The 27,980-nt window shown below is 39.3% G+C and overlaps 4 protein-coding genes across 9 annotated transcripts in view; 3 read left to right on the top strand and 1 right to left on the bottom strand.

The window, feature by feature from the left end:
- ano3 (anoctamin 3) overlaps positions 1-4,570 on the top strand; it is a 46,055-nt gene extending 41,485 nt beyond the window's left edge. For 3 of the 4 annotated variants that reach the window (XM_044124398.1, XM_044124397.1, XM_044124399.1), the window contains exon 25: positions 945-4,558. In XM_044124398.1, the coding sequence (XP_043980333.1) occupies positions 945-1,127 (183 nt within the window). In that variant the 3' untranslated portion in view covers positions 1,128-4,558. Of the gene's footprint in view, positions 1-944 lie in introns of all 4 variants that reach the window. The other variant, XM_044124396.1, reaches the window with a different exon arrangement.
- Positions 4,571-14,810: 10,240 nt separating this feature from the next.
- On the top strand, positions 14,811-19,034 carry fibina (fin bud initiation factor a). 2 transcript variants are annotated; one of them, XM_044124444.1, is made up of 2 exons: positions 14,811-15,652; positions 17,390-17,413. In XM_044124444.1, exon 1 carries the CDS (start codon positions 15,010-15,012, stop codon positions 15,634-15,636), a length of 627 nt encoding a protein of 208 aa, XP_043980379.1. In that variant the 5' UTR covers positions 14,811-15,009; the 3' UTR covers positions 15,637-15,652; positions 17,390-17,413. The 2 variants fall into 2 exon arrangements, with proteins under 2 accessions (XP_043980379.1, XP_043980378.1); XM_044124443.1 differs by lacking the exon at positions 17,390-17,413 and adding an exon at positions 18,913-19,034 and having other exon boundaries at positions 14,812-15,652.
- A 434-nt stretch (positions 19,035-19,468) lies between these two features.
- On the bottom strand, positions 19,469-22,980 carry tmem276a (transmembrane protein 276a). The gene is made up of 4 exons (XM_044124439.1): positions 22,160-22,980; positions 21,588-21,701; positions 21,282-21,419; positions 19,469-20,319 (listed from the first exon to the last, which is right to left on the bottom strand). Exons 1-4 carry the CDS (start codon positions 22,545-22,547, stop codon positions 20,072-20,074), a joined length of 888 nt encoding a protein of 295 aa, XP_043980374.1. The 5' UTR covers positions 22,548-22,980; the 3' UTR covers positions 19,469-20,071.
- Positions 22,981-25,279: 2,299 nt separating this feature from the next.
- On the top strand, positions 25,280-27,715 carry spi1a (Spi-1 proto-oncogene a). Of its 2 annotated transcripts, none has more exons than XM_044124441.1 (5): positions 25,280-25,437; positions 25,741-25,831; positions 25,905-26,089; positions 26,594-26,723; positions 26,820-27,715. In XM_044124441.1, the coding sequence occupies exons 1-5, from the start codon at positions 25,411-25,413 to the stop codon at positions 27,128-27,130; spliced, it is 744 nt and encodes a 247-aa protein (XP_043980376.1). In that variant the 5' UTR covers positions 25,280-25,410; the 3' UTR covers positions 27,131-27,715. The 2 variants fall into 2 exon arrangements, with proteins under 2 accessions (XP_043980376.1, XP_043980375.1); XM_044124440.1 differs by having other exon boundaries at positions 26,561-26,723.
- Positions 27,716-27,980: the final 265 nt, after the last annotated feature.

Here is a 27,980-nt window from a genome sequence, read left to right as displayed (position 1 = left end):
TTTTCTTTATTTACAAAGAAAAACGAGTGGCCATACATTTGTATTCCACTCAGTTCAATCAGTAGTTTGCAGACTTGCTACAATTAACCCTGCATGTGCTTTGGGTTATTTTTTGAACAGCTTTGCACATCTAGAGACTGAAAGGTTTGGTCATAATATTCAACAACATTGCGGAAACTCAGTCAGATTGGATGGAGAGTAGGGCTGGACAATAAATTAATAACAATACATATTCCCATATACACATGATCAAAATCATTAGATAATATATATATTCAATAATTTCACCGAACTCCCGTCCAGAACCGCACAGCATTCTGGGAGAAGTAGGTAGAGGAAACACTTTAGCTCACAGCCAACTAAGAAATGTTAGTGGCATCAACTAACTCACTCACTCTGTGGTTACCTAGCAACTCGTTCATTCTTTGGTTACCTAGCAACAACTTGTTGAATAACATGCAGACGTTTTTCCACCGAGCCTCTGAACTGCTAAAAAATGAACAACGGTGACTGAAATCTGTGGATAAAACAGGAAATGCTACCAGTTGGTGGTATTTCAGATATTTACAACAAAAAACATCCCAATAATTATTCATATCAAATTATATGTAATGCTTATATCGTGATATATTTTTTAGCCATCCAGGCCAACAGAGAGTTTCTGAAGTTCAATTGGATTTAGGTCTGGACTTTGACTGGGACATTCCCACACAAGCCACCATGTTTCACCATGGTGTTTGTGTGTTTAGAGTGAAACGCAGTTTCTGTCTGTCATATTCTTACCACTGCACCACTTTATGTTAGTCAGTGACATAAAACTAATTTGTCATAATGTGAAAAAGTTCAGATGTGTGATTTTCTTTACAAGGCACAATTTATTTAGAGTCTAGAATGTGAGTCAAAGCTTTCTGCTGTGTATCAACTAGCTACGTTACCTTTTTCAGCACCTGGTGTTTGGCATCAAGTCCTTCATTGCGTACCTAATTCCGGACATGCCGAAGGATCTGTGCGACCGCATGAGGAGGGAGAAGTACTTGATGCAGGAGATGATGTACGAGGCAGAACTGGAGCATCTGCAGAAAGAGCGAAAGAAAAACGGGAGGCGTTATCACCATGAGTGGCCTTAGCCTCAGCTCCCCCTGATGTGTCCGTAGCTCATCACTCAGCCCTCAGCTCACCAACACAACCCACCCCCCTCTGCTTATTTATGTATGTTAGCTTGGAGAGTCTAGCTTTGCGCTGCTGGTAGAGTCTACACCAAAGACATCCTGTTGAGATCTTCTCCCTGAACTCCTCTTTGTGTTTTCTGCACCCTTCCATCCGGCAGGTTGCCCTTGGATCTGTGCCCTGTCATGGCTTCAGTGGGAAAACCTTTGCAATTGTAATGTTTACTATGCAGATCAAGGGCTGCAGTCGACCCTTGCTCACTCTCAGCCCCGAGCCCTGCAGCCTCTCTCTGTGTGGCAGCTAGCACTTTGCTTCGACTCTGCATGGCAGCGCGTTTCCTTCTCTATATCGTCGCCTTCTGCAGAGATACGTGTACGTGGCACTAAACGTTTCCTTGTTGCCAAGTGATACTGGTGATTGTGGCTACCAAATAAAACGGACACTGCTCTTACAAAGTAACTGTATATCGCTGTTAAAGCATGTTCACTGACATTTTTTAGATATTTCATGACCTGCAAAGAGAAAAAAACAGAATTCAGATCACTTGTTGTGAAGGGTGTTGACATCCATTCTGTGCATTTGATGAAGAAACCTATAAAGTGCATGGTAACACTGTTTTGTACCTTTTGATAGAGAAACTACTTGTCCTGATGCCTGGTGGCTCATGTAAGTGCGAGTTGTGAGGTTATCTCTTTGTTTCTGTTGATCTTGACTGTCTTGAGTTGAGAAAATGCAAACTTGGTGAAGTTTGATTGTGCCTGCAGTGTAACAGCATCATCGCCCTCCACAGCTTGGTCAGCACATGCCATTTTTTTCTTTCCTTTTTTTTCAGTCAGAGATGTTTGGTTTGGATGTCGGCTACACCTCAGTACCTTCTCGGGTCTCGGCGACAGTGTATATGTGTCGTAACTGGACTCCCGTCGTGAATGATGCGTGTGTTTGCTTTCCAGGACCCAGAAATCTGCTGTTCCATTCGTCTCCCCGCAGTCTGTTTTTCATTTGCCACTGGAAATCATGTAATGTGGTTGAAACTCGGATATCTTGGAAATACCTGTGGCTTGGGTGTAGATGTGTTTAGTTAAGATGCCGTGGATTTTAACTGCATGTTTCTTTCTAATGAACTTGAGAAGTAAAACATTTCTGCTAGATTTGGTCTGATAGACCCGGATCATTCCTCAGTCAAACACCCCAAAATTATAAGTTTATAAGACCTTGAAAGCTGTTTACACCTCATAAATCTTTAAGCGTATTTTAATGGGATTTGCATGATAGACCAACACAACGTAATAATTGTGACATGGAAGAACATTTTCTTTCTTTTTTTTTCAGTATCTGAAAAGTATGGAATGCATTTGTATTCTGTATCCTAGACCAGTGGTCCCCAACCACTGGGCCGTGGACCAGTGCCGGTCCGTCCGTTGACCAATTGGTACCGGGCCGCGCAAGAAATAATTAAATATCTTTTTTATTTTGAAAATACTAAACCGGAAGCTGTTGGTTACGTCTTGCACGCCAACATGCAGCAGAATGAGTAATAAACAACGGCGTCGGTGTCGACCCTCACGGCGCGCACCACCCACCCAGTCTGCAGAAAATTCCAGAAGGGTTGACCGGTCCGCTCCACTAAAAAGGTTGGGGACCACTGTCCTAGAATATAATTCTAATTTAAAAAGAAAGTCTTGAAAAGCCGTGTTTGTTTTCTGCCTCATAGGGACACAGTAAACATTTGGGGAAGCGTGCTCTGATCTCATGAGATCACAGTTGAACTTTCCGTGTTCAAAGTTGGAAGAGGTGTACCACAAAAGTACCTATTTGGATTTGTGGAATCCAAATAGGTACTGGGTTTATAGGTGCTTTTCTTTCACTTTGCTTTTGTGTGATTTTTCTTTTTTGTGTGTGTATGTGTGTTGGTCTAACAAATAATTCCCATATAAATTACACTTGTAATAACAGGAAAAGTGGCAAAGTTTAAATAGATTGACTACTTTAGCAAGGCGGTGGATTAATGTGAGGGGGGAGTGCTTTTCTTATTCAGTTATAAATCATAAGAAGTTATTCATCATGTGAAAAGATTACCCAGTGTGCATTGCATGGCATTTTTATAAAACTCAATTGAATTTTGATGTACATCAATTCATGCAATTCATGCATTTTATACCTTTTCTTTTGCACTATCAACCCAAGTTTCCATTTTCTCACACTCTGACAGACAATGTAACGTCCACATTTCTCAGGTGTCCGCTGAATGTTTGCAGATGATCTGATTTCTATCCCTTTCTTGTTATTTTTTTAGAAATATGTTGTTGTGCTTCAGTGCTCTTTGCATGACTTATATGCACACTCGGTAGAAAGCTGGTTTTATTATTTATTTTAACTCTTTTTTTTTTCACTGCTGCCCTTAGCTTTGTGAAGTAGGTCAGAAATGTCCTCTTTCTGTGGAAACCCTGCTGTGCGAAGCAGGACGTTGGTCAAAAACTAATTACGCTTTCAGGAAGTGCTCAATTCAATATTTCACTGTCTTACTGACATCAACTAGTTTTTAAAGAGTCTCTTCCCTGCGATGTGAACACTAAAAATCTATGCATGTTGTTATCCTCGAGTGCTACTTTTCTTTTCAGCAGAACCAGATGTAGATGCACCGGTACGTTCGTACTGTAGAGTATGCATGTCTTTAACGGCTGCTTTTAGCAGAGCCAGCGTCTGTAGAGTTATTACACATATCACCTCTATTTTTTCAGTGTTGTTCATTTTTGGAGTCACGTCAAGATTTTATATTGAAGGAGTATTTTCTAAGTCACAGCTTTGGACTCTGCACTGTTTAACACCATCTGTCCGGGAATTTTAAGGAGATTTAGATGTAAATCCTCAGAGTTCCTCTGCTTGGACTCTCGTTTGAGAATCACAAAGATGTTCACCCATGAACGGCCCGAGAATTTAACCTAAAGGCAAACGAGGGGGGTGTTAGGAATGACCTTGGATGACCCTGTTAGTAATCATTTCTAAATGGCTCTTCATCAGTTCACCTTCTCACAGGTATAAATGCTGCACAGCGGTGGAAAGGTGCTTCTCCAGCCTTCTCTACCTTTGGCAATAGCACAACATTAGTGTTGTATGATAAGTAATAATGGCGTGACGTTGCACATGTCTGAAAACATAGCAGTCCGGAGGGGGATTAGGCTTCATGTGGTACGCTCTGCCTCCTGATAGGATCATGCTTGAGCAACGATGTAGTTGATGTGGAAGCACAGTAATGTCAGCTCATGCATTTAACTCTAGTAGGATGATATGACTGTATTGTTTACTTCATTCCTGTTTACATGTACAAACATTGAAATGTATAAAAAAAATAATAATGTAAAATACTTTGGATATCACTCTTTTCTGTAATAAATCATGGATTGTAACTTTTAAATTAAATCTCGTCTCCTTGATTTTTTTATTTCTGTTTTACTGCATGACATAGGACTGGAAGATTAATCAATAACAATACATTTTCCAATAGACACGTGATCAATATCAATAAATAATACATGAGATTGAATTTTCAATCATTTCACTGAACTCTGATCCAGAACTGCACGGCATTCTGGGAGATGTAGGCAGAGAAATAACTTTAGCCACAACCAGTTAAGGGAGTTCGGTGGCATCAGCTAACTCTCCCATTCTTTGGTTACCTAGCAACTCTCTCACTCATGAGTTACCTAGCAACAACTTCTGGCAGTGCACGGTGCTTCATTACTGCTTAAAAAAAACACACAAAAAAAAACAGCATGGAATTAAAACTGTCACTATTTGTCACAAGTTGGGCATTATTTCAGATATTTAAACCAACCAATAATTATCAACATCAGCTGATATTAAACGCTTATGTCTTGTTACATTTTTCAGTCATATCCCCATGACCATAAGAAATGGCTGTGGGCATTTATTATCCTAAACAGTGTTCAAGCTGAACTAAATCTGCTTATGAAGCAAACTGAAGCCCACCAAGACGCAGACGCTGTTTTCTTCTTCTCCCCTCACTATTATTACAGACCACAAAACCTCCAGGCCAGAGACCGTTCACATAACATACGGTTAAAGAAGATTGTGTTTCTACAACAAAATCTCTCTTCCAGTATTATTCGACCACATCATTGAGGCTCACGCCGTTGCTGCTTGGCCCTGGATGATGACTGCTTTTCCATCTTCCACAGGCCTTGGTTTTTTACAGCGAGATCTAAATGCAGCAAAAGAAACATCAGAGCTCTGATGACAGATTGTTGATGCTTCAATTATTTCCTCTGTAATGTTGCCCACGCCATGATATTTCCTTTCACCTTCGCTGACTAACAGACTTTACATAATGGTCCGGGCTGATTTCACATTCTCAAGGCTGGATCCTACAGAAGAAAATAAAGATAATATTTCATTAAAGTGCAGCAATATTGCTTCATTGTAAATCCATGCTGATGCTGAACGCCTCGGGCGTTATGGTCATTGTGTTATGGGTTAACAAAATGACTAAACTGAAGGCAAAAGAAAGTAGCAGAGAGAGAGAAAGAAAAAAACCACCGTATAACGTGGTTAGCAACAAATGATGTCATCTGTAGATTAATGTCTTTTTGCTGCAGGGTTTGAATTAAAATATATACTTACAGCAGTAAACATAACCCAAACAGAGATGTAAAGATTAGACTTTTTATGGATATTTATAATTTTTGGTTTTCTTTGAGGTCTGTTAAGTTTAAATTTCAATTGATTTGATTTTCTTCTTCCAAGGAGCAAAACATATAAAGAGAAAAAAGTGTGGTGCAAAGTTTTTGTTTTTGTTTTACAACCAACAGAAAATTAGTTATTTACATGGCCACTAATTTATGTATCAAAACAGACAATTCTTCTATCTCGTTCTTTTGTTATATTTTTAACATCATGTAAAGAAAGTGTAAGCACATTCAAAGTTCAGTTTTCAACTTTTAATTTCTTTCTTTTGTTGAAGAGAAAGGCTTCCCAAACCACCCTGTTCACATGGGAAAAAATAATCAACAATAATCCATTCTTAATCAGGCCTTAATCAGTTAAACGTTTAGGCCGTTCTTTTCTTATTGTTGAATCATAAACACTGGTTTTATCAAATAAGTAAGAAATGCAGCACTTTAAATGCTTTTCTAGATTCTTTTGTGCCTCCTGGATTAATCATTAATGCATTTTTGGAGCAATTTATGAGCCTGAATGGATCATTTCTCCTGCAAAGGTTAAATGCTATTCTTTGTTTCCTAAAACCGTAGAATTGACTTTGTGTCCCTTTTCAGACTGATAGATGTCAATGACTTTGCATTTGTTTGATCAGCGTGTGATTTGTTTCTTTTCTTTTAGCCTACTTCATGTTGTCATACAGGTTGTAGATTAGTGATTTGTCAGTAATTTCGGTATCCGGTCTGATAGTAATCAATCAGGCTTTGGTGTGATTAGTAAAATAGAAACAGGGGGGAAAGTGTCTCTTTACAATTCATTTATGATTTCACAAAGATAGAAGGAGTTGAATTAGTTATTATTTTCTGTAAATGAATGAAATTATTATTTTAAAAACCAAATTGTGCACTTATATTAAATTAAATGATAACATAATTGCATAAGTAAGGTAAAAATACAGAATTGTCTATTTGATTTAATCATTAAATGCATTAAGGTACATAATGTTGACTAATGTGGATATATATTTTTAATGAGTTGGAAAAAAAAATTAAAATTTTGACCTTTTGGTCAGAGCAGGGGAAATTCCTGTCTCTACCAGTAGATCTCTAATCCAAACCATTTGGCTTTATGCAAACAGCGTGGGCCTCACTCTGTTGATTTATAACCCATAATAATGCAGGGGAGAAAATCCTTGTGGAAGAAAAGCAATAAAATTGTATTTTTCTAACTTCTGCACCTGACATGGAAAATAAGCACTGGTTATTCATAAAATATGTTTTGCCTGTGTATCACCCTATGGTGGCTTTTTTTTTACAGGGCCCCGAAGTGGGAGCCTTCGGGTCAGTCTACCACTAAAACAACATCGTTGTTTCTCACATTTCGAACGGAACCGTTTTCCAACCACAGACTCGATGTTCCAGTGATTTCAACCAGCTTCAGGCCTCAGACATGAGCTCCTCTTCTCCACACACACCTCTGAGTGAGTGGCGTCATGAGGCAGAACGGACTGTGAAGATAATCCGTGGGGGTGCTGCTGCAGCTGTCGTAAATCCAACTGATCTGTAAACAGGACCTGGCTGCAGAGGGCAAAGGAGTCAAAGCAGGAAAGTCCACAAATCACAACAGGATGCAGCTAGGTCAGCAAACAGAGAAAGGAAAAGATTTCTACCTGACAGATGATAGGATATAAAATCTACTCATTTCACTTCTTACTGTGTAATTTGCTTTGTGTTAGTTTACTTTAGATGCACTAATCAGTCCACCAGTGTTTGAACTTGTCCAGTTTTCCTGGTTTTAGGTGAGAATCTTCAGGTCAATTCTGAAGAAAAAAAAAAGGGTTAAATAGTTGAAAAATGCTTCACACCCAAGAACTCCTACTTTTATCTCAGTTTTCAAACATATCACTTTGGGTTTTTTTGTGTGTGTTTGTTTTCAGTTTTTTAGTGAAATATATATTTTTTTTCTTTTTCTGTTGATTCCAAAAGAACCTGCAGCACTTTGAGTTTTGCTTTTGTTCTTAACATATTTAATTGTATTTTTTTATGTTACAAGGATACTTCCGAACACCCATGATATTTTTTATTTTAGTTATTGTCAGAGATTATTTATGTCACTCTCACTTTACATTTACATTTTTATGTGGTGATGGTTAGAAGCTACTGTAAATTGTGGTGCAATTTTTTTCCATGTTTTAATGTATTTTTTTACTGAGCTGTTCAGCAAGTTTCAGTTACAGAGAGAAGGTGATTGAGGGAAGATGAAGAAACCACAGAAATATCTGGAGGTTGCACTCACATGCTCTTTGTGTTTTTAATGGAGATGCCATCAGTGCAGTGACTAAGTCTATGAATTCAAATTTTAAACATTATTTTTAATGAATAAAGTGTAGCCTATATATTGTGGAAGTTTGAATATACAAGTTGAACTGTACTCATAAACTATTAATTGCAGTATTTTAAATAAAGATATTAACTAGCCTAAAATAAAGTCTCAATATTAAGCACTTTCCCCAGCAGGAATGTTTGAAACTCTAATATTTATCTTTCTGTGCACATGAATAATTAACTGAACACAGCAGCTCAGTAAAGACAGCAGCCTGCAGGCCCAGGTTCAAACGTTCAGCTGGGCGACGCAGGAATTCGAATGTGAAGGGAAAATAGATGAATAAAAGCACGGATGCTAAAGGTCATCAGTGCAGATGAACATGAATGAAAATCAGTCTGAAATACTGACACTCCTTTCACCAAAGGTTTTATTCTCTCTTTGAGACGCTGTTTGCTTTATTTGTAATCTGTTTAATATATAAACAACTCACTTCCTCAATAATGTCAGAATGAACCTTCACATCAAACTAATAAATTGCGTTGCGTTAACAAGCTTGTTTAAATTGCAGAAACAGTCCAGGAAGGAATGCTAACCTCCTTTCCCCATATGCAAAAGTCCTAACCACTGAACAACCATGCAGCCCATTTTTCAAACATAAATATTCTTCATTCTGACTTGTATTTGGATGTGAGCCTCCCTCCGACGAGCATCATATGTCTCCCCACCTCTTTCTCATGACTGCTTTCACAACATATCCGGTTTTAGATGTTAACCAGAATGGCAGTGAATCCTTGTTTACATACTTTGACTTAAACCTCGGACCAAAGAGGGAGAAGGAGATCAGAAGCAGAAATTCCTAAGTTAATACACTGGACAGCATCAACTGGGTTTCCACCCATCCCCTCCGGCCTACAATAGCTTTTCTGTAGATTACTTTTGCTCCACTTGCGTTATTTTCTTTAGCTTCATTTTACCAGAATAAAAACCCATTGAGATTGAAAACATCAACAAATGCAGCACAAACGTTACACAGTTAATATGTCGAGGTACATAAAACAGATACATGACATGAAATCAGCTTCAGAAACATTTAGTTCAGATGTGAAGGCACAAAATTAGATTAGTTGAATCTCAAAATGTTGCTACTTTACCTGATTGTTCTTGTCTAGTTTCTTTTTCCTGTTACTATAAACCATGTGCCTGACTTGTCCAATCTTCTAAGACAAATTTCTTATCTTATCTTATCTTATCTTATCTTATCTTATCTTATCTTATCTTATCTTATCTTATCTTATCTTATCTTATCTTATCTTATCTTATCTTATCTTATCTTATCTTATCTTATCTTATCTTATCTTATCTTATCTTATCTTATCTTATCTTATCTTATCTTATCTTATCTTATCTTATCTTATCTTATCTGCACTCCACCCCCAACACAACCATCCCTCAAAGTGAATGAAAGAACAAATAATTTTTTGTGTTTTAATTTATTTCTTGCTGCTGGTTATTGCATGTGTTTTAGCATAATAATTTCACTGACGACTGATTGAAATGACTTATGTCTTCGCCCCTAGAAAAGGAGCAAACGTTTTGTACGCCCCTGCTCCTCTTAGTGGTATTTATCTGGGAGGATTTATTATTAGTGGCCTCATCTTTAATCTATTTTGACATTCTTTCACTTTGAGTTTCACCATCTGGCTTCCTGTTCAGGCAGCTCTTACCTGTAGACATAATAACTCTGAAATGAAGGATTAAGTGGGAACTACTACACTGACTTGAAATGACTTTACTGTAAAGCTGTGAGTTTGCAGCTCCTCTCTTCAGCCTCCCACGCAGCCTGCAGCGCCTCGAACTCCTGCACTCAGATCAGCCAGAGAGAAACACACACAGATGACATGAAACAGCAGAGGAGCAACAAGAACATCCCTTCCAGCTCCACTAAAATTATATTTGTTCTTACATGTGTTGCTGCCCTTGGCGAGCTGATCGGCTGGGTTTATCTGTGTTTAGCCTGTGAAACGGTGTATTTGTTCAGGTGTGTAACTCATGGAAGGAGAGCGAAGCCTTCGCAGACTGAAGCTCTGCGGTCGGATGAGAAACAATATTTTAAATAAAATAAAACAATTCACCACTCTGATGATTCATACTGATTCGACTGAAGAACAGTTGCAACATTTCCTCCTGTTTTTAGGACTAAACAGTACTTTTACAGACATCGTTATGGCCCAATTCGTGAGCAAATGTAGGACATGCCTCATAAATCTTTGTGGTAAAAAAGATAAACATGTCAAACAAAGTCATGAAGGTTTACATGAAGTGAGCGATTCAGCAAAGAGAGCAGCACTAATACTGAAAGTAACGCCTCTGAGGAAATATTAGGAGAGATATGAGAAACGATATGTGAACTTTTCACCCAGCAGCAGTTTTCTCTCAGCTCTCTGTACTTCTTAAAAGCATTTTTGCTACCCAAGGAAAATTACTGGTAACTCCACGTTGGAAGAATGGGGCTACTTTATCATTTTATCATTTCATAAATCTGAACTAAAGCAAAACATCAGGCGTTCCAGTCTTGGCGCCACTCTTTTTTTTTTTTTACATTTACATGATAATTTATTCACTGTGTCCAACATATTCATGAGAGGATGGGGCAGATTGTCCACCATCTTAAGACAGGAGTCACTGTTTTTGATCCCAAAAATGCAATGTGCAAAACCAGGACTCAACTAAACTATACGACCAAAAACATAAAGGACTCAGATAAAAGTTTTAACATCCAATTAAAGTTCAGAACCAAATGCTACCACCTTAAAAACATTGGATCTCATCCCAGCAGTCTTTACCACACTCACTTCCTGGTTGTAAGTGGATACATTTTAAAGGCATTTTATGGTTCACAAGGCAATAAATGTGTCAGAGGACAGTACAGTGCTGCCAGTTAGGTTTGAACTACCGCACGGTGTGTACTGTAGACTCTCTCAGGTTATCTGTTTTCTGTTTGTTGAGTCTTTGGAGAACCAGAGATAAAAACAGAAGGAGGCAATTAGCTCAGCTTTCCTTCTGAGCTCCGGAAAACAACTGCTTGAAAAACTAAGGTGTGCAGAAATTGTGGGTTTCTTTAAATCAGGACCAAAACGTTGCTCTGTGAAAAAATAGGACATGCAAGATCAACAAATTACTATAACTTGTATCACCCTGATACAGTTATGCATATTATACACACAAAAGGCAGTAATCGATCCACAACCCCAACAACAGGAGTCCTAAGTTGATTTTTTTTATCAGAGATTTAAGGTACTAACTGGAGAACCACGGCGGAAATATATATTACTGAGCTTTAAGTAAAATATTAATGGAACAAACTGTAAAATGATCTAATGTAGAATGCAAGGTCTAAAACAGAGGTAATAAAGAAAACAAAATTCAGCAGCTAGAAGATAAATTACTCATTATAATTTTGTTCCTACTCAACTATTTAAACTTTTTAAATCATTACTGCTTCAGTAAAGGCTTTTTTCCCTAGTTATATTTATTTTATTTTTCAGTCTCAAATATTGAGGGGAAAAAAGGAGAAACTGTGAGGATATGGATTTTTTTGCGTGTTTTTTCTGTTAATTTAGTCCCTGTGTTGTCGCCTCCTACCCCTGATTGATCCCAGCTGTCTCTTGTTTCCTCTGATTATCTACCTGTGTTTTTAATCTCCCTGTCAGATCCTTGTCGTGTGTCATCAGTTCCTAGCCTCATTGTTCACCTGTGCTGCCTGGATTTCTGTTCTCTTTTGTGATTCTCATTAAAAAACATCATTTCTCACTGCAGCCTGGGTCCAGCCGCGTCCTGTCCTCACCACCAGTTCCGCATTTCATGACAAAAATTACAATGCCTTGAAGGTCTGTGATTTATACTGAATTCAACTTGACAATAATTTCTTAAAGTTTTAGGCATAAAAGCTTCGAGTTCTCCACCTCTAATCGGCCTCCTGTCTCTCCTACATCAGAGAAATTTCAGCTTTCAGGGACAAGAATCAGAAGGCATCTCTTGGAGGATCATATTGGATTCTCACAATAGTAATCTAGTTCCAATAGTCCTGTCCTGATACAGGCGTCAGTCTTTATAACAGCCCCAAAAGAGATTTACACACATAATTTTTCCAACCATTCTTCGTGATGCTAGTTTTGAAGTTTCGCCATGCAGCCTCCTGAACCTTTTCAGTTTTCCTTGAGCCACTGCTGGCTCTCTGCTCCTGATAAAACCTCTAAGTCTGCTTTCATCCTGCTGCTCCGATCCGCTTCCTGCTCTCAGCTGATAACGGAGAGCAGAATATGGTGCACTCACAGCCGGCAGCTCTGTTGCACATTTTTCTATTTTACTTTGTTTAATTTGAGTCACCTGATCGAAACTGGCCAGTTGTGTATTGTCTTATAGAAAACTGTATTTTTAAACCTTCCACATGGTGTTGCATAATAACCATGTAGTGCCAGATATTGTATGTTCTGAGGATGGATGGATTAAACAGAGGATGTGAACCCGTGTTTACAGCTCCCCATGTGTTTCCAGTTGTTCTGTATGGTGCCAACAAGCTGAGAGCCATAACTGAGACCACCCTGTGACGGCCTGATTATCCGACACAGGATGTTCAGTGGAGGAGACTCCAGCGCAGTGGGAGGAGGCGGTGGGGGTAAAGGAAGCTCTCTCTGCCCACAACAATAAAATCACCTGAAGGAGTCCCGAGTCTCTCACTGAACCAACAATAAAACATCTTCATTTTCTAAATCATCCTTTCTGTTTTTCAGGAACTGGTGGGTTCTGGACAAGTAAACGCTGAGTTGTTATGATATTACAATAATTATGTTACAGACATTCTGATGCAGATGGAGCAAACCCCATTGAAATAAGTACAACGAAGCTTTAAAAAGCTGGAATCTTGTGCAATAATTTAAAGTAAACACTGATTACCTTAACTAAAAAGGCAAGTATGAAATCCTTTTCATTTTATGAGGACCTTATTTTTGTAATATCCACCCACTAATAGTCTAAAAATGCTGTGTTTCGATGTAAAAACAACATTTTTCGAATAACTTAAAGGTTGTTTGGCAACAGATTAGATTATAAAAGAAAAAAAAAATCCCAGAAATACTTTCAAAGTGTTGAAAAACTTTTAGCAAAGTCTGTGTGGCAATTTATTACAATGAATCATGTTTTTAATGTTAATAAAGAATAATTGAAAAAAAAAAAAGCTTTAAACAACACAAATAAATCTTTGTAGCAACAATCCTCTGACCCAGTAGTGAGTTGATCTTAAGTACTTCTGGCTGCTCCGCCTTGCAAACAAACATTGTTCTGCAGTGGAAATAATTGGTATATTTCCATTTTAGGAAAGATTGCTTGTCATTTGCAAATGCACATTGAGTTCCCACCATGGAAAAATAAAAAAACATTCAGATTTTCCCAGAACGAATTCTGTCTCTGCATGACTGTAGCTCAGTTAAGCTCCACAGTGACAAAATGGAAAATCATCCTGAAGCCTAATTGTTGAAAATTGGATTTTGTCTCTTGGAAACTGTGAATGCTGTGTCCTCCAGGTACCTTGGCTTCCCAAATACTTAAATAGTGTGTTTATTCAAGTTGACACAATGGTGAGAACTGTTTTGACTCTTTTAAATGTCACTGAACATTTGCATTTGTTATGTACTCTACACTCACAAGATTCCTCTGTAGCCAGTTGCTTCCTTAATCAAAATGTATGTGTTCTTCACACACACAAAAATACTTCTCCTTGTTAAATGCCAAATTATCTCTGATTACCATGTATTTTTATTCAATTTCATTAATCACACTTGTGCGAAGTTGTCAAATAAATTTAGAATTCAGTACATTTATGTCTGTGTTTTCAAAAAGGAAACATCTTAAGTCATTTAAGTTCTGTTTATCGCAGTTTTTCACATCAAATCGGATCGATGTTGGCCGATACTAAACCTCAGACACCTGCATCAAAAGTGGATCAATGCATCCCTATCAGAGACAGTAGAGTGTGGCAAAAAAAAGCACAAAGTAATCTCTGGGGGGGTAAAAACTTTTTAACAACATTATACTTTAACAAAATACTGTATTTCTCTTACTACATCCATCCATTGGTTATAACCTCTTGTATGTGAAGGATTGCAGGGGAGCAGTGGTGGACAGTACATTTACTTGAAGAATGTACTTAAGTACATATTTGTACTTAAGTACATTTTTGAGTATCTTTACTTGAGTATTTATTTTTGAGGATCTTACAGCTTTCACTCCACTCCATTTCAAAAACAAACATAGTGCTGTCAACTACAGCCTGTCTTACTCGTTCCTTTTAGCTCAGCGTAGCTTTGTAGGCTTCTGTTGCTGTTTTTTCTTTTCTGAAATGCAATTAGTCACACTTTATCCTACTTTAGTATTTTTAAAAGTTTAGAGTGAACTTTTAACTTGTAACTGATTTACCCATATCAATACTTTTACTCAAGTAGAGTCGAGTACTTTGTCCACCTCAGTCCAGGGTTGGGTTAGAGGTAGGATACAAACTGGACAGACTGTCAGTCAATCCATGTACTTCCACAAACTAATTTGAAAAAAACCAGAGAAGAAGTCTCTGTTCTGATATATGAGACATTAGAAGAACAGCAAAATAATTAGCGGTGAAAATATGCGTGTGCGTGATTTAGGGGCCACCGGGCCCCACTCACTGAAAGAGGCAGTCTGTGTCTTTTATGTGAAGTGGGACTGACTGTGTAACTTGAGTCGGGATGAAAACTGTGCTCCGGATCCGGCTGCACGTCCAGATGCAGCTCGCTGAACAGAGACGGAAGGTGCAGGATGGATCACGTCCCGCTGCTGCTCATCCTGCTCGCATCGTGGCCCCTGTCCTCGGCGGTCTACGACGGGCCCCTCCAGCCGGAGATCTCCAACGGCACCTTCCATCACTTCTTCGTCCCGGACGGGGATTATGAGGAGACGGTCGACCCGGAGCACTGCCAGATGTTGTTCAAGTTCTCCGACGTGGTTCCGTGCGCGGCCGCGGAGGAGAGCGACGCCGCGGTGCGCGACGACTTCATCATCACCAAGCTGCAGGCGGAGGACGCGGCGCGGCTGCTGGAGGGCATCGGCCGCGCCGTGGCGCACGACCTGGACAGAGAGGACAGCTACGGGAAGTTCCTTCTGAAGGAAATCTCCCAGATCGGCGAGGCCTTCTCCAGCGTGGACAAGTCTCTGGTGGAGCTGGAGGTGAAGTTTAAGCAAAGTCAAGAGACTGAGCTGAGGGAGGAAGAGCAGCTGAACGGCTACGTGGTGAAGCAAGTGAGCGACATCAGAGGGGCACTGAGGGAAACCACCGACATTTCTCAGGGACTCAGAGACAGACATGAGCTGCTGTCGCTCATCATCCGCAGCCATGGCACCAGACTGAGCCGCCTGAAGACTGAGTTCCTCAATGTGGGCTCATGAATGTGCTTCTGAGACAGTGAGTAATATGAAAGAGCCACCCAGTTCATCAAGCAACTTTAAAGTGTACTGTGGTTTATGAAAATGCCTCTGAAGTATTTCACCCTGACCTTTTGGGTGTTCTCGTAACGCGGAGCTATGCGGGGAGCTGTAACAAAAATATCGACACATTCCTGTAAGACAGGAGTGAAAAAAAGCAATGGGTGGATAAATTATGGCTGTGCCACCACTAGAGCTTTATTCGGTCAGAATTATTAATGTCAATCTGTATTATTTGAACGTTGTTGATAGTTCATTGAATAAATATCTATTTCAAAACAATGAATTTCCCCCTTTGTTGCAGTCAGGTGGATGAGCAGGCCAAAGTTAGAGCACATTTTACAGAAATTGAATTTAGGGGAAGTTTTACAAAGGCATCAGTAGTATGTGCGCTTCTCAAAAATATAATTTGAGTGATTCAAACAGTGAATCTCATATAAATATAGATTTTTATTGATAAAAGAAAAACCATTAAAACAGAAAGGTATAAAAATCAGCCACATTTTATGTGCAGTGTTGGTTCTGGTGTCTCGTCTTTCTCTTAGCATTTCCCATTAGATTCTCAGTCGGATTACTGTCAGGCCAGTTAGTTTATCAATCGTTCACAGTGATGTTATTGTCATTGAAGCAGGTACTGTGGACCAGTTAAAGGTAAATTGTCAGCAGAGGAAAAACCTAAAATTCTCTACAACAACCTGCACTGACTTTGGATCTGATGTCCAACCCATCATCATCTGGATCAGTGATGTCATCAACATCAGAAGATGACATAGTTCCCTAAATCCTCATTCATTATGGAAACTTCAAGCTGAGCCTCAAGTAACTTGGTTCCATGCCTGTGTACTCATGCTCCAGACTCTGACCTTTAAAAATCACGTTCATCTGGAAAGAGTTAACTGGACAACTAAGCAGCAGTCCGATGCTTTTTCTCCCAGCTTCAGACACTTCTCATGTTAATTAGTGATTAATTTATTCAATGAATGCAGCAGTTGTAGCCCACGTCCTTCATAGAAGTTCCAACTATTAAGACTAAAGTTCTCACTTTGGCTTGCACACGCGTTTTTATTCCACTAAATTTTCTATCATTCTTCTCTTATGTGGGAATGACTGTCTGCTTAACTGTCAACTCAGCATGACTAAGAAAGCCTTAACAACATTTATGCAACAAACTATTTTTGTTTTATCTTATGTAATAGCTACATTTTCTGAGAAAATGAATTTTTGGTTTTGATGAGTTGTAAGACATAATCCTCCAAATTAGGACAAATAAATTCTTTAATTTTATAATATTCCAATTGCTTAAATGCACTTGCACTAAATAAAATCTTTATAATATTAGAAATAATGTGAACAGAATCTCATTATGAAGCTAATTTAACCATCTCCACTGCCTGTTTTAGAGTTGGTGTCATATTCCAGGCACACCCTTTTACAGATCAATAAGTAATGGCATTTTTTTCCCTCTATGGTTTTAATGAAAACAAACACAGGTCTTCCCAACTCTCCAGAGTGCATAGTTATTACACTGATTCTTGGGCCTCATGGAACCTCACGCCGGCCCTGCATCCATCTGTGTTTCGGTCTGCATGTCATGATTATTTTTTCATGCCTTTCCTTAGCCCTCAGGCATCCTGCTGTAAATCTCCCTTTTTCTTTGAACTGTGAATTTTGCACAAACTGTCCCCTCACTTTCCGTTCAAATGTTATGTCACTACAGTTATTCCTGGCACCACACGAGTGGCAGACTCGACTGTCCCTTCAAATTGGACCTGGTTAATGAGCGTCTAAAGTCTGTCGCTGCCTCCTGCGAACCATCTGGAAGTAATCTGTCGAAGTATGAAACATGTTTGTTCCAAAGCAGCCACTGTCGCTATTGTCTGCTCGTTTATCTGTCATATGCAGTTCATGATTCATGTGAAATATTACTGTGGTAAACTTCTGAACACTTCCAGATAAGGCCAGCTTATTGTAAATAGAACAATGAACAAAATCCAGTTTGCGCCTGTTGTTATTTTCATCTTAAAAATAAGTTCTCATTTTAGACATACTGTTTGTCCTAGAAATGAAAAAAAAAACGTTTACAGCCTGTTTGCATCTGTGATACCCAAATCTCCAGATTTTCAAAGCCTTCTGTAATCTGTGAATTGTTTAATTACTGTATAAAATTCCCCCGCTCCACCCAGCATCTGCAAAACACAACAACAAAAAAGCCACAAACGAGCTGCCAGAAGCGTGCGCCCACTCTTTACCAGCGATGTTTTCTGCAGATTTGAGGACGGCCAGATGGGCTGCCACTGGGTGTGATTTCCTCTGTCTGGTTTTCCTCACAGTCCAGCTTCCCCTGAGGGACCCCCTTTCTAAAACAGCCCTCTGTAGCTCAGCACATGGCTAACCGGCATCGTCAAAAAAACCCTGAACTGCAGGAGCTTTGTGTGTACAGAAACCCTATATGTCTGCACTGCTCTTAATTTCCAGAGGCACCGCACAGGGCTCAGAAGATTTGACTGAAAAATAAGGGTAAATTTTCCACAGTGTAAGATTAAGGTATAGCGGGTTGCAGCTGTTCTTAAATATCCAGCTTTTCTTGCTTACTTTTTCTTTTTTGACTCAAATGCACGTTTTTGTTTTGTGGATTTAGTCGGTTTTTGAGGGGAGGCGCAAAACAACAGGGTGCGTTTAAAGAGAGCCGACTGTTTCCCAGTAAAACACATTTTCAGGGGAAACAAAGAAAGGTCAGGAATGTAGCACCGAGTTGACCTGAGAAAACTTTGACCCCTTCCTCTCTGCACTGAGAAAAAAAAACTTCAAGAGAACTTGTGTTCCTGTCATAAATAATTGCTAAGTATATTGTGTATTAGTAGCCCTGCTGTTTCCACACAGCAGAGTCAGCTGTGACCACATGTTTCATTTAGCAGCATGTGTAATAATGGAAGTGCATCTTGGACCTTTAGGTTGACAGCAGAACTAAAGTCCAATTTAACTTTAAAACAATTCATTTTAAAATTAAAATAAGAATGAAACAAATCCAGAAATACATTCTATCCAGGCTGTTCCTGAAAACATTACATTTCCATAAAGGTATCCATGGATGGATGAAGTTATGGATGAATGTATAGATGGATGGATGGAGTCAAAAGTTAGACAAATAAAATTATGAATTGCGTTTTTTCCTGATTGTTTTTATTTATTTATTTAAAAGAAACGTATTTAATTGCTTATTTTGTTTGTTTTGTTCTGTAGGCAGTGAACCATGAAGACCTGAGGCACCCTATAGTTGTTGACAGAGGAACAATTTTTTGTTGTTCTGGACTTTGTGAAGTTGTTGGTCTTGTCAGCCCTATAAGTACTTCACTGCTACATTTAGCTCACATACAGTTTTCTTTTTAAAATGTACTTTTTACACAGAAAAACCCCTCAAAGTTAAAACATTTCATTACATTTTTACACTGCAAAATGGATCATGGGAAAAACATATGAGTGAAGCAATTGTTTTAAAAATACTGATTTTAACTTCTTTGATTTAAGAAAGGAGACTGTCTGATGAATACAACTGGTTTTAATCGTATTATACGTTTCAGTGGAGTTTATTTACCTCAAACTGACAGCTAAAAATTACTACTCCAATTGTTTCTGTCCTTTTTGGGAAAAGTTCATAATTCAGTTTAGTTTTCTGACTCATGTTATGTTCTGGCTGCTTGGATTTGCACATGTAAGCAGTTAAGAGAAATTCAAGCTGCTGTTTCTCTGCCTGCTGAGACACCAGTGAACCCACATCAGTTCAAACGTCATCTATAAAACATTTATATGTCAGTTTATTAGTTTTGAATGGCTGTTTTATTTTTTCCAAAAATATCTTGATGAAGGTAAGACCTCGAGAACAAACAAAACATTTCCCTCAAACACTGTTTGGTCTTAATGCTCATATTTTTCCTTGAATAAACACAAATGCATCTGCATACATACAGTTCAAAAAGTACATGTACATATTTATAGTTTTGAATGGGTACATAATGATACACAGTTGCCCTTTGAAATGTGATGATGCACATCAATAATTTTCTCTTCAATACAGTTTGTTTCAAAGTTCTGCTATTGAGTTTCTGCCAGTTTTTCTTTTTCTGTTATTCTTCTTCTCAATCTAGCAGAATTTATAGGAAGAAATGATGATGTCCCTCTCTTGTAAAGCAAGCAATGACACATAAGAGTTTGTTCTGAAAAAAGCACCAGAGGAACTAAGCTTCAGGCAAATGTCATCTCTTTGTCATTTTGTTCTGTCTGGGAGCCTGTGCTTTTTCTCTGCCTGAAGGCGCTCAGTGACCCCGGATGAAACCGTCTGCGCAGCGAGGCTCAGAAACTGTTTCAGGATGAGACAGGCGTCTGTTTGGGTGGTCACGGCTCGTCACACGCAGCCGTTCTCCGGTCTGGGCTTGTGAGCCACAGGGGTGTGTGGGGGGTAGAGGGAAGGAGCCAGCGTGCACAGGAAGCCTGCCAGCAATGTGAGGCCCAGTCCACCCCAAGCGCAAAACATGGACCAGCCGTAGCCGTGACTGATATCCTCTGGTATACCAAACATGTAGCGGGGATAGCGGGACAGTTCAAAGTTGATCCCAGCCACGCATGTGCAGAGGGAGATTATGCAGCATGTCCCTGATGGAGGCCCAAACAAAACAAGTTAGACATGATTACAAAACAGTTTCGTAGACATAGAAGAGTAGATATGACATGAGAGCTATGCCAAGCCACATAGCTCAACTTTTAGAGTTGAGCTATGTGTCTGGGTTGTGATACTGTGAAGCTTTTTTAGGTCTAAGGCTCAACTTTGATAAGCCTTCAAGGGTATAAAATGATCAAACCAGCTACTTTTACAAGTTTTTTTCAATCACAGCTCTCAATATGTCTTTAAACCTCTATAACTTACTGGCTAATTAACCTGGACAGTCTTCAGTACACAGTCTTGTTTATATCTTGTTATGTAGCTGTATGTGTTCCAGTTCTATCTATCTATCTATCTATCTATCTATCTATCTATCTATCTATCTATCTATCTATCTATCTATCTATCTATCTATCTATCTATCTATCTATCTATCTATCTATCTATCTATCTATCTATCTGAAGGTAGATATAGCGAGGTAGCTAGGTGGCTAGCTAACTAGCTAGCTAGGTAGGTAACTAACTAATTTTAGGAACTACTTGAATGAACTACTTTCAGTTTCCTTCGTTACTCCTTCTTAACAAATTACAAATTAAATTAAAGCCACTTTAATTTGATTTTACTGATTCACAGTGGTTGTTCCATCTTACATTGATTTACAGTTATCATCCATTTGTATCTAAATGATTCCTATCACAAGGGATATATATGTTAATTTATTACTGTAAATAAAACAGATTTATCCAAATTAATTTTATTTTATGAGGGGGGAGGAGTTCTTCGTAAACGTGCGTCTTCTAGATTAACTTGCCACTCACAATATGGTGGATTTGCCCACATATCGTTTCTAATGGGAAATGAGGCCAGAGCAGCGGATGAGACATTTAAAAGCACCCTCATTAGCAGAGAGACCACACTGCCCCTGTGTGGTGAGCCAAGGCAGGACTATCTCACCTCCCATGAGGAAGAGGAGTCCAGCCACATACTGCATCAGATCATGCTCCTGACAGCAGCCCAGCACGCCTATGATCCAGCCGAAGAGGATGATGGATATGGCCATGCCGATGAAACTGGCAGTCATCCTCTGGAGGTCTGAAAGAAAAATAAACGTACAGCACAGGGTTTTTAAGGCGGTGCATCCTTTTTTCCACATAATCAGACTGATACAACATAAATAAATAAATAAGTAAATAAATAAATAAATAAATAAATAAATAAATAAATAAATAAATAAATAAATAAAATGTGGTGTCTACTCACGGAGTGCGTGCCATTCATCCTGCCTGATAGTCTTCGTCAGATTTATTGGCAGGTTTCTAGGCAGCGCTGCAGAAGAGTAGTAGTATTTTATGGGTGTGCAGCGCGGAACCAATCCTGAGAATATAAACAACACAAAGAGGACGCACTCGCATTAGCGCTCAAATCAGATGGGAAGGATATCACTCGGCTCTCTGCTGCCACCCCTTTCTTTCCGTCGCCATAAAACAGCTACCAACCCCACCACCCTCCCCCATCCTTCCCATCTCTTCCACCACCACCCACCCATCTATCCACCCACTCTGTTGTACAGTAAGCTTTTCCGCACGCATCTCCCAGCTCCTGTTACTACAGCTCACCGTTTCGCGCCGGGGGGGGGGGGGGGGGGGAATAAATGAAAACACAAAGCTCGTCGATTGCATTGTAACTGTACTCCATGTTGCTGCGTAGAGGCCTTGACGGTCTGTGCGCAGCATCAGCACCTTGGATAGCGAAAGTACACAGCGCAGCGTCGCTCATACACACAACACAAACGATTAATTCAACACCATTAAACATCAAATAAACATTCAGACCTTTAAAGATTAAATCCTCCGTCTCCAGGTCGAATCCTTCCCGGTGGCACTTTCTCCACAGCCCGGTGATGGTGGAGTTGAAGTGCCGACTGCAGAGGGACTCCATGGCCGAGGCGGGAGGCAAGAAGTGCCTCTTGGCCCGCAGCAGAATATCGCCCTTCCTCTCTGCGTGTTTCTCCCTCGGCAGCATGCGGAGCGGGAGGTTGTTGTTGGAGATGTAGATGTAGCCCGGGTCGTTTCTTTTGTTGGAGTAATTCTTGCAGCGCTCCCGGTGCCGCCTGGCGTCCGTCTCGTACCAGCTGTCGGTGCTTATCGCCACGGCTATCAGTCCCAGCGCGCAGAACGCCAAAAACAGCCCCGCCACGGTTAAAGTCCTCATAGCAGCCATGTTTCCATGCGCTTCTGTCCTCGGCGCCGTGACGGTTTCACGGGGTGGTGGTGGAGGGGCAACTCTGGCTCCTGGATGCTGCTGCTTTCACTGACTGCGGTGTGGAACAAATTCAGCGATATGTCCAAATCCGAAAGGTGGATGCAGGACACAAGCCCTCATTTCTCCCAGATTCCGACCATCAAAATGAACCAAATATATTTGGAGGAAGATTTAAAAAAAAAAAAAAAAAAAACACTGGGGCCTCGATCCGCTGTTTTGGTTGTGTCTCCTTTATGCATCTGAACTCAGTGTATCCCGGATACGAGTCGCGTCCAGCAGCTCTTTCCAGCAGATGGAGACAGAGCGAGTATTTGGAAACAGTCGCCCCAGAGCTGCACTCACTGCACCGAGGACCATCATGTGTAGGAAGAGATCTCCAGAGCCTGCCAGAGCCACTCAAGAGGATGCATCCTGCCTCCTCCCTTTAATGGACCGTCTCTTGAATAAAAACAGCCGTTGCTGTCTCAAGTAGTAAAACACTGAAAGGCAGACCATATTAAGCCCCCGCAAACTGGCCTTGCTTCCTTTGTGTAATGTACAGGAAATGGTTTCATCACATCCAATAGATTGCTTCTGGTAAATTTCCATTCCAGCACAGCTGTACAAATAACTGTCTGGGTCTTTCTGTAGATTAGGAGAGAAACACTGTTAAGTATTTAAAGCCAAAGGGTGGTGTTGATGATATTTAATGTATGACCATAAATGCAAAAGTATCTCCAGACCTGCCTTTAAACTTTTTCCACTCTAGACAGAAAGTGTCTTGCACATTCACTTATAACCAACTGCTTTCTGAAGTCATCTAATACAAACACAGCTATGCTTTGAGACCCTCAGTCTTGTTGAAGAACAATAGCGAACAAACAGCAAGGAGACCGGAAAAGTTGTGAGGAAGTGTAAATCATGGTTAGGTTATAAAACAACATAAAACAATTTAAGCTTCTCATGGAGCACTGTTCCTTTAAAAACAGAAAGAGTGACAGATGCACAACTGTCAAGACATCTGTACTGACAGATTCAACTCTGGAGCTGGGGGATGTGTCGACAGCTCAAGTATTTGTACGATCTTCAAATCTGGCTTAGTGCCAACGAGAAAGGCAAATTAGCCAATTGGAGATATTCATTTCTGATCCAATCAAAACCCAGATTTTACGCAAACTGAAAGTTTTTGCTTGGGTCTCCTTTATGCAGTTTTGGTAAGAAAACTGATAAGTTACTGAAGTTGAATAATATTGTTGATTGTTATGAACATATTTCCCACTCAAAGTGGGTCCTGATTTGCATTTTTACTATTTTAGACATGGGTGAAGCAACATTTTTTAAAATAAAATCGATGTTTTCCCTTTCTTACTTGTATGCATTATTTTGTCTTATTTTTCAAATATGTCAATACTGTTGAAATACTTTTGAAAAATATTTCACTTTTTCATATATATATATATATATATATATATATATATATATATATATATATATATATATATATATATATATATATATATATATATATATATATAATTATTATTTTTTCCTCATACTGACCATGCTAACCAGAAAAGATGTCAGCATGGATGGATCCTGTTTTTAGACATTTGATGAAGTTTTAACTTGCATGAAACATGTTTCTTTTGAATAAATGCTACTTATAAATGTCATTAAAATATGTTATGTTAACAAATTATCCTGTGTAGCTCAAATTATAGGATTCCAAAATTAATATAAATCAAAACTTGGATCGATTGTCTCATGCAGCCTGTCTAATGAGTAAAACACCTCCTAGTTTTTACATCTGATTCGACTCAGCCTGTCTGGGATTCTTGTTTTGCATTAAAAAACGTTGCTGATCTGCCACCAGTTCACCTGATTGCCTGAAGGAAAACCTGCACTTCTTTTCTAACATCACAAAGCCTGTGTAATTTTCTTTTTTTATTCCCCTAAAAACGATTATGCATGTAAAAGATACAGCACCTATGCTACTCAGATTACGATTAAAATGACACTGCTCATATTTTTTACTGCGCATAAGTAGTTCCTCTTTTTATTTGCATGTTAGCAGCCCCCCTTCTACCCCCCAGCTTGCTTGGAAAAGGGACTCAAAGGAACATGGAGCCTCAGACCATTTCAGTCATGTTTTCACTGGTTTCATTCTCATGGTCAGAACTTCCTCTATTGAAACCAGAATGCCAAACTAAAAGGGGAACAAGCGAGGATCCAAACTTCGCTTTTGGTTTCAGCTACTGAGAGCAGTAAGCTTAAAATAAGAATTTTTAAAAATCCTACATGAATAAATCATACTGAGGTAAGACTGCCATTAAATCTGTGTGTGAGAGATCAACTGATCAGCTCATTTCATGAAGCAGATTTTGGGGAGAAACTGCTTTCCTGATCACTTATAAAACCTGTTTGAAAAAGCTATGTTTTATTAAAATGTAATCACATCACAGCACAAGTAGAGTATACTATTCAGAAAGAGTTGCAAATCCATTTTATTTAAGGTATAATAACAAATGTACATTTTAATATACCAACTCAAACAGTGAACAGGTTTCTACCTGCTTTGCTGTATGTCTGAACTTTTAAAAAAACTGCAGGAAATGCATTTAAAACCAATCAGTGGCCATCAGGAACTAGGTGATCATATGAGTTTGACAATTGGGTGTTATGAATGTCGCCTGCATAGGGTCCAGCTTAGCTGATTTCTCACTTTCAGTTCCCATTTTTGCCTGCCGAAGCCGACATTGCGTGTTTCTCAGTGTAGCAATAGGAAAAACATAACTTTTATCACAAGCTGTAAAAGTCAAGACTCTCATGCTGCCTTGTTTACATGATGGATGGCTTTGTCATAACCTCTGTAAGTGCTTCTATTTTATAGCTTAATTTCAGTTAAATGGAGAGATGAGTGTTTGGTCAGAGTTCAGATGAAGGAGGGAGGCTGGAGGGATTTCACTGATTGTTTTACAGGTTAAGGACACAAAGTTAAACATACTGATTAGTAAACCTGATTTTTATCTTTCTGTGCACTTTACAGGGATGTATGTTTATAATTTAGCCAGTGATGTTTAATCCAAATATGTTGAGAGGTTGTTGTTTTTTTTTACTGTCCAAGCAGTATATATCTGATTGGAAGATAAATATATTTTTAAATCTCAAATAGGCATCCGAGGATGCTATTCCACATGAGCCGGAGACTTATCGGCCGCCTGTTGACTTGTACCCTTACTTGAACGTGGGGGAGATTTACGAAGGTGAGAATATGGGATTTACTGCTTTAAAAAGATGATCATTCATCACACAGCTTTAACACCCCTCACTTGTCAGACCACAGATGGCCGTTCCATTCTGACCGGGTCCAGCCGGCAGACTTTGAGGGTTCCCCCGTGAATCACCTGACGGAGCTGCAGGCCGTGTCTCCTCAGCAGCTCATTCAGCCGTTCCCCCTCGGCAACGAGTCTCTGCACCTTCAGCTGGAGATGCCGCTGGCTCCGCTCACCCTGTCATCACAAGTGAGTTTGGTTGTGCAAACGTACGGTTGACACAAAAATTAACAGACCAGCCAGGAATGTTTTATGCTTCTTATGTTTTTAAAATGTTGAGATCTCACAATAGTTGTTGTTGTTTAACTGACCAAAACACCTCATGTCAGCTGTTACTCTGGTTTTAGAATCCATATTTTCTTTAGATTTAGCTACAAATAAAAACCAAAATAATCCAAAGTTATTTTCATAAAAACAATAATGACTCTTGACTGTGATTTCAACAACCACCCTCCATGTTGTGGAAAGCCAGGGACATTTTCACTGAAATGTCATCCACACCACGTGCTGTTGCTGAGCACTGGAATCTATTTTGGCAGAGCAACTTCCTCTTTTAGGACAATAGCTTTGTTTAAGCAAAAAGAAATATCAGACATTGCATGATTGCAAAACCTTCTTTCAAAAAGTGGCTTTATGAAATGCTTTAAATTTCCCCTAAAGATCCCATATTACACCCCATCCCTGTGCTACCAGTACCCACCCCTGGCCTCACCTCGACGTTACTACTCAGAGGAGGACCAGAGAGCCGTCAGTCCCCCGCTGCAAGTGTCAGAAGGGGAGGATGAGTATGAAGATTACGCCTGCTCATTCAGGAAAGACCCAGGTACAAATGTGCAAATGTATGACATAATAATGATCTTATTTTTTTTCTCCCCTTTACTGAAATCTTAATAAACAAAAATGTGATTTCCCATTCCAGGCAACAAGAAGAAAATCCGCCTGTACCAGTTCCTCCTGGACCTGCTCAGAAAGGGCGACATGAGCGACAGCATCTGGTGGGTGGACCAGGACAAAGGCATCTTCCAGTTTTCCACCAAACACAAAGAGGCTCTGGCGACCCATTGGGGCGTCCAGAAGGGAAATCGCAAAAAAATGACCTACCAAAAAATGGCCAGAGCCTTGAGGAACTATGGCAAAACAGGAGAGATTAAAAAGGTGAAGAAGAAGCTCACCTACCAGTTCAGCGAAGAGGTGCTCAAAAACCTCTATTTACGTCATTATCATCACTGAGGAGGAAACAAAGGCTGTTGGTTACAATGATCGGATCACTAAATTTCCCAAAATGATGTTTAACTTGTGGATTTGCAGGTTTTATTTGTCTTTCTGACAATTTTTTTATTTATTTGGAATGACATTTTGGCATTTAACATCCACATTCACCATTTCATTTTCCTCTAAAAGTGGCGTTTTATACAAGAATTTTTTATTTTTTTTTGTAAAAAAACACAATGTAGCTGTTTAAATGTGTAAATAAATATTAAGCTGTGTCTTTGACGTTGATATACAGAGACAACTTAATCCAAATTATGTTAATGTACATGTTTGGCTGGAAGTGGCTCAGAAACGCTTGATTGTCAGAACTTGGCATCAAAACTCTGTTGTGTTTGTTGTATAAAAGGAAAATGTACCAAAAGACATATTTAAATGCACAGATACTAGAGCACCCTGCAAAAAATATTCATACAGCTTGAAGTTTTTCACTCTCTGTTATGTTACAGCCACAAACTCCAATGTATTATTTTGGAATTTATGGGCTAGGGTAGCATAAAGTTGCACAGAATTGTAAACAGGAAGGAAATAAATATCCAACAAGTGTGGCTTGTATTTGTATTTATCCCTTCTTTGGGGGGATGTTTGCAGCATTTTGGAGACTAAGATTTTGTATGACTTTTTCCTAACACAATGGCTTAAGTTTGATCTGATTGGAATGAAAATAACTGCCTCAGATTTTAAGTTGTATTTTGGTCTGTAGTTTAACACTTTGCATTGAACCATTCCATTGTATATGTGGTTGTACCTTTAGGGTTGTTGCCCTGCTGGAGAGTGAATCTTTGGCTGCCTTTTCAAGTTTCCTACTGCT

This window comes from Gambusia affinis, linkage group LG08 (genome assembly GCF_019740435.1).
Source record: "Gambusia affinis linkage group LG08, SWU_Gaff_1.0, whole genome shotgun sequence".
In the NCBI taxonomy this organism is placed as follows: Eukaryota; Metazoa; Chordata; class Actinopteri; order Cyprinodontiformes; family Poeciliidae; genus Gambusia; species Gambusia affinis.
This window is presented reverse-complemented; position numbering and strand designations above follow the sequence as displayed.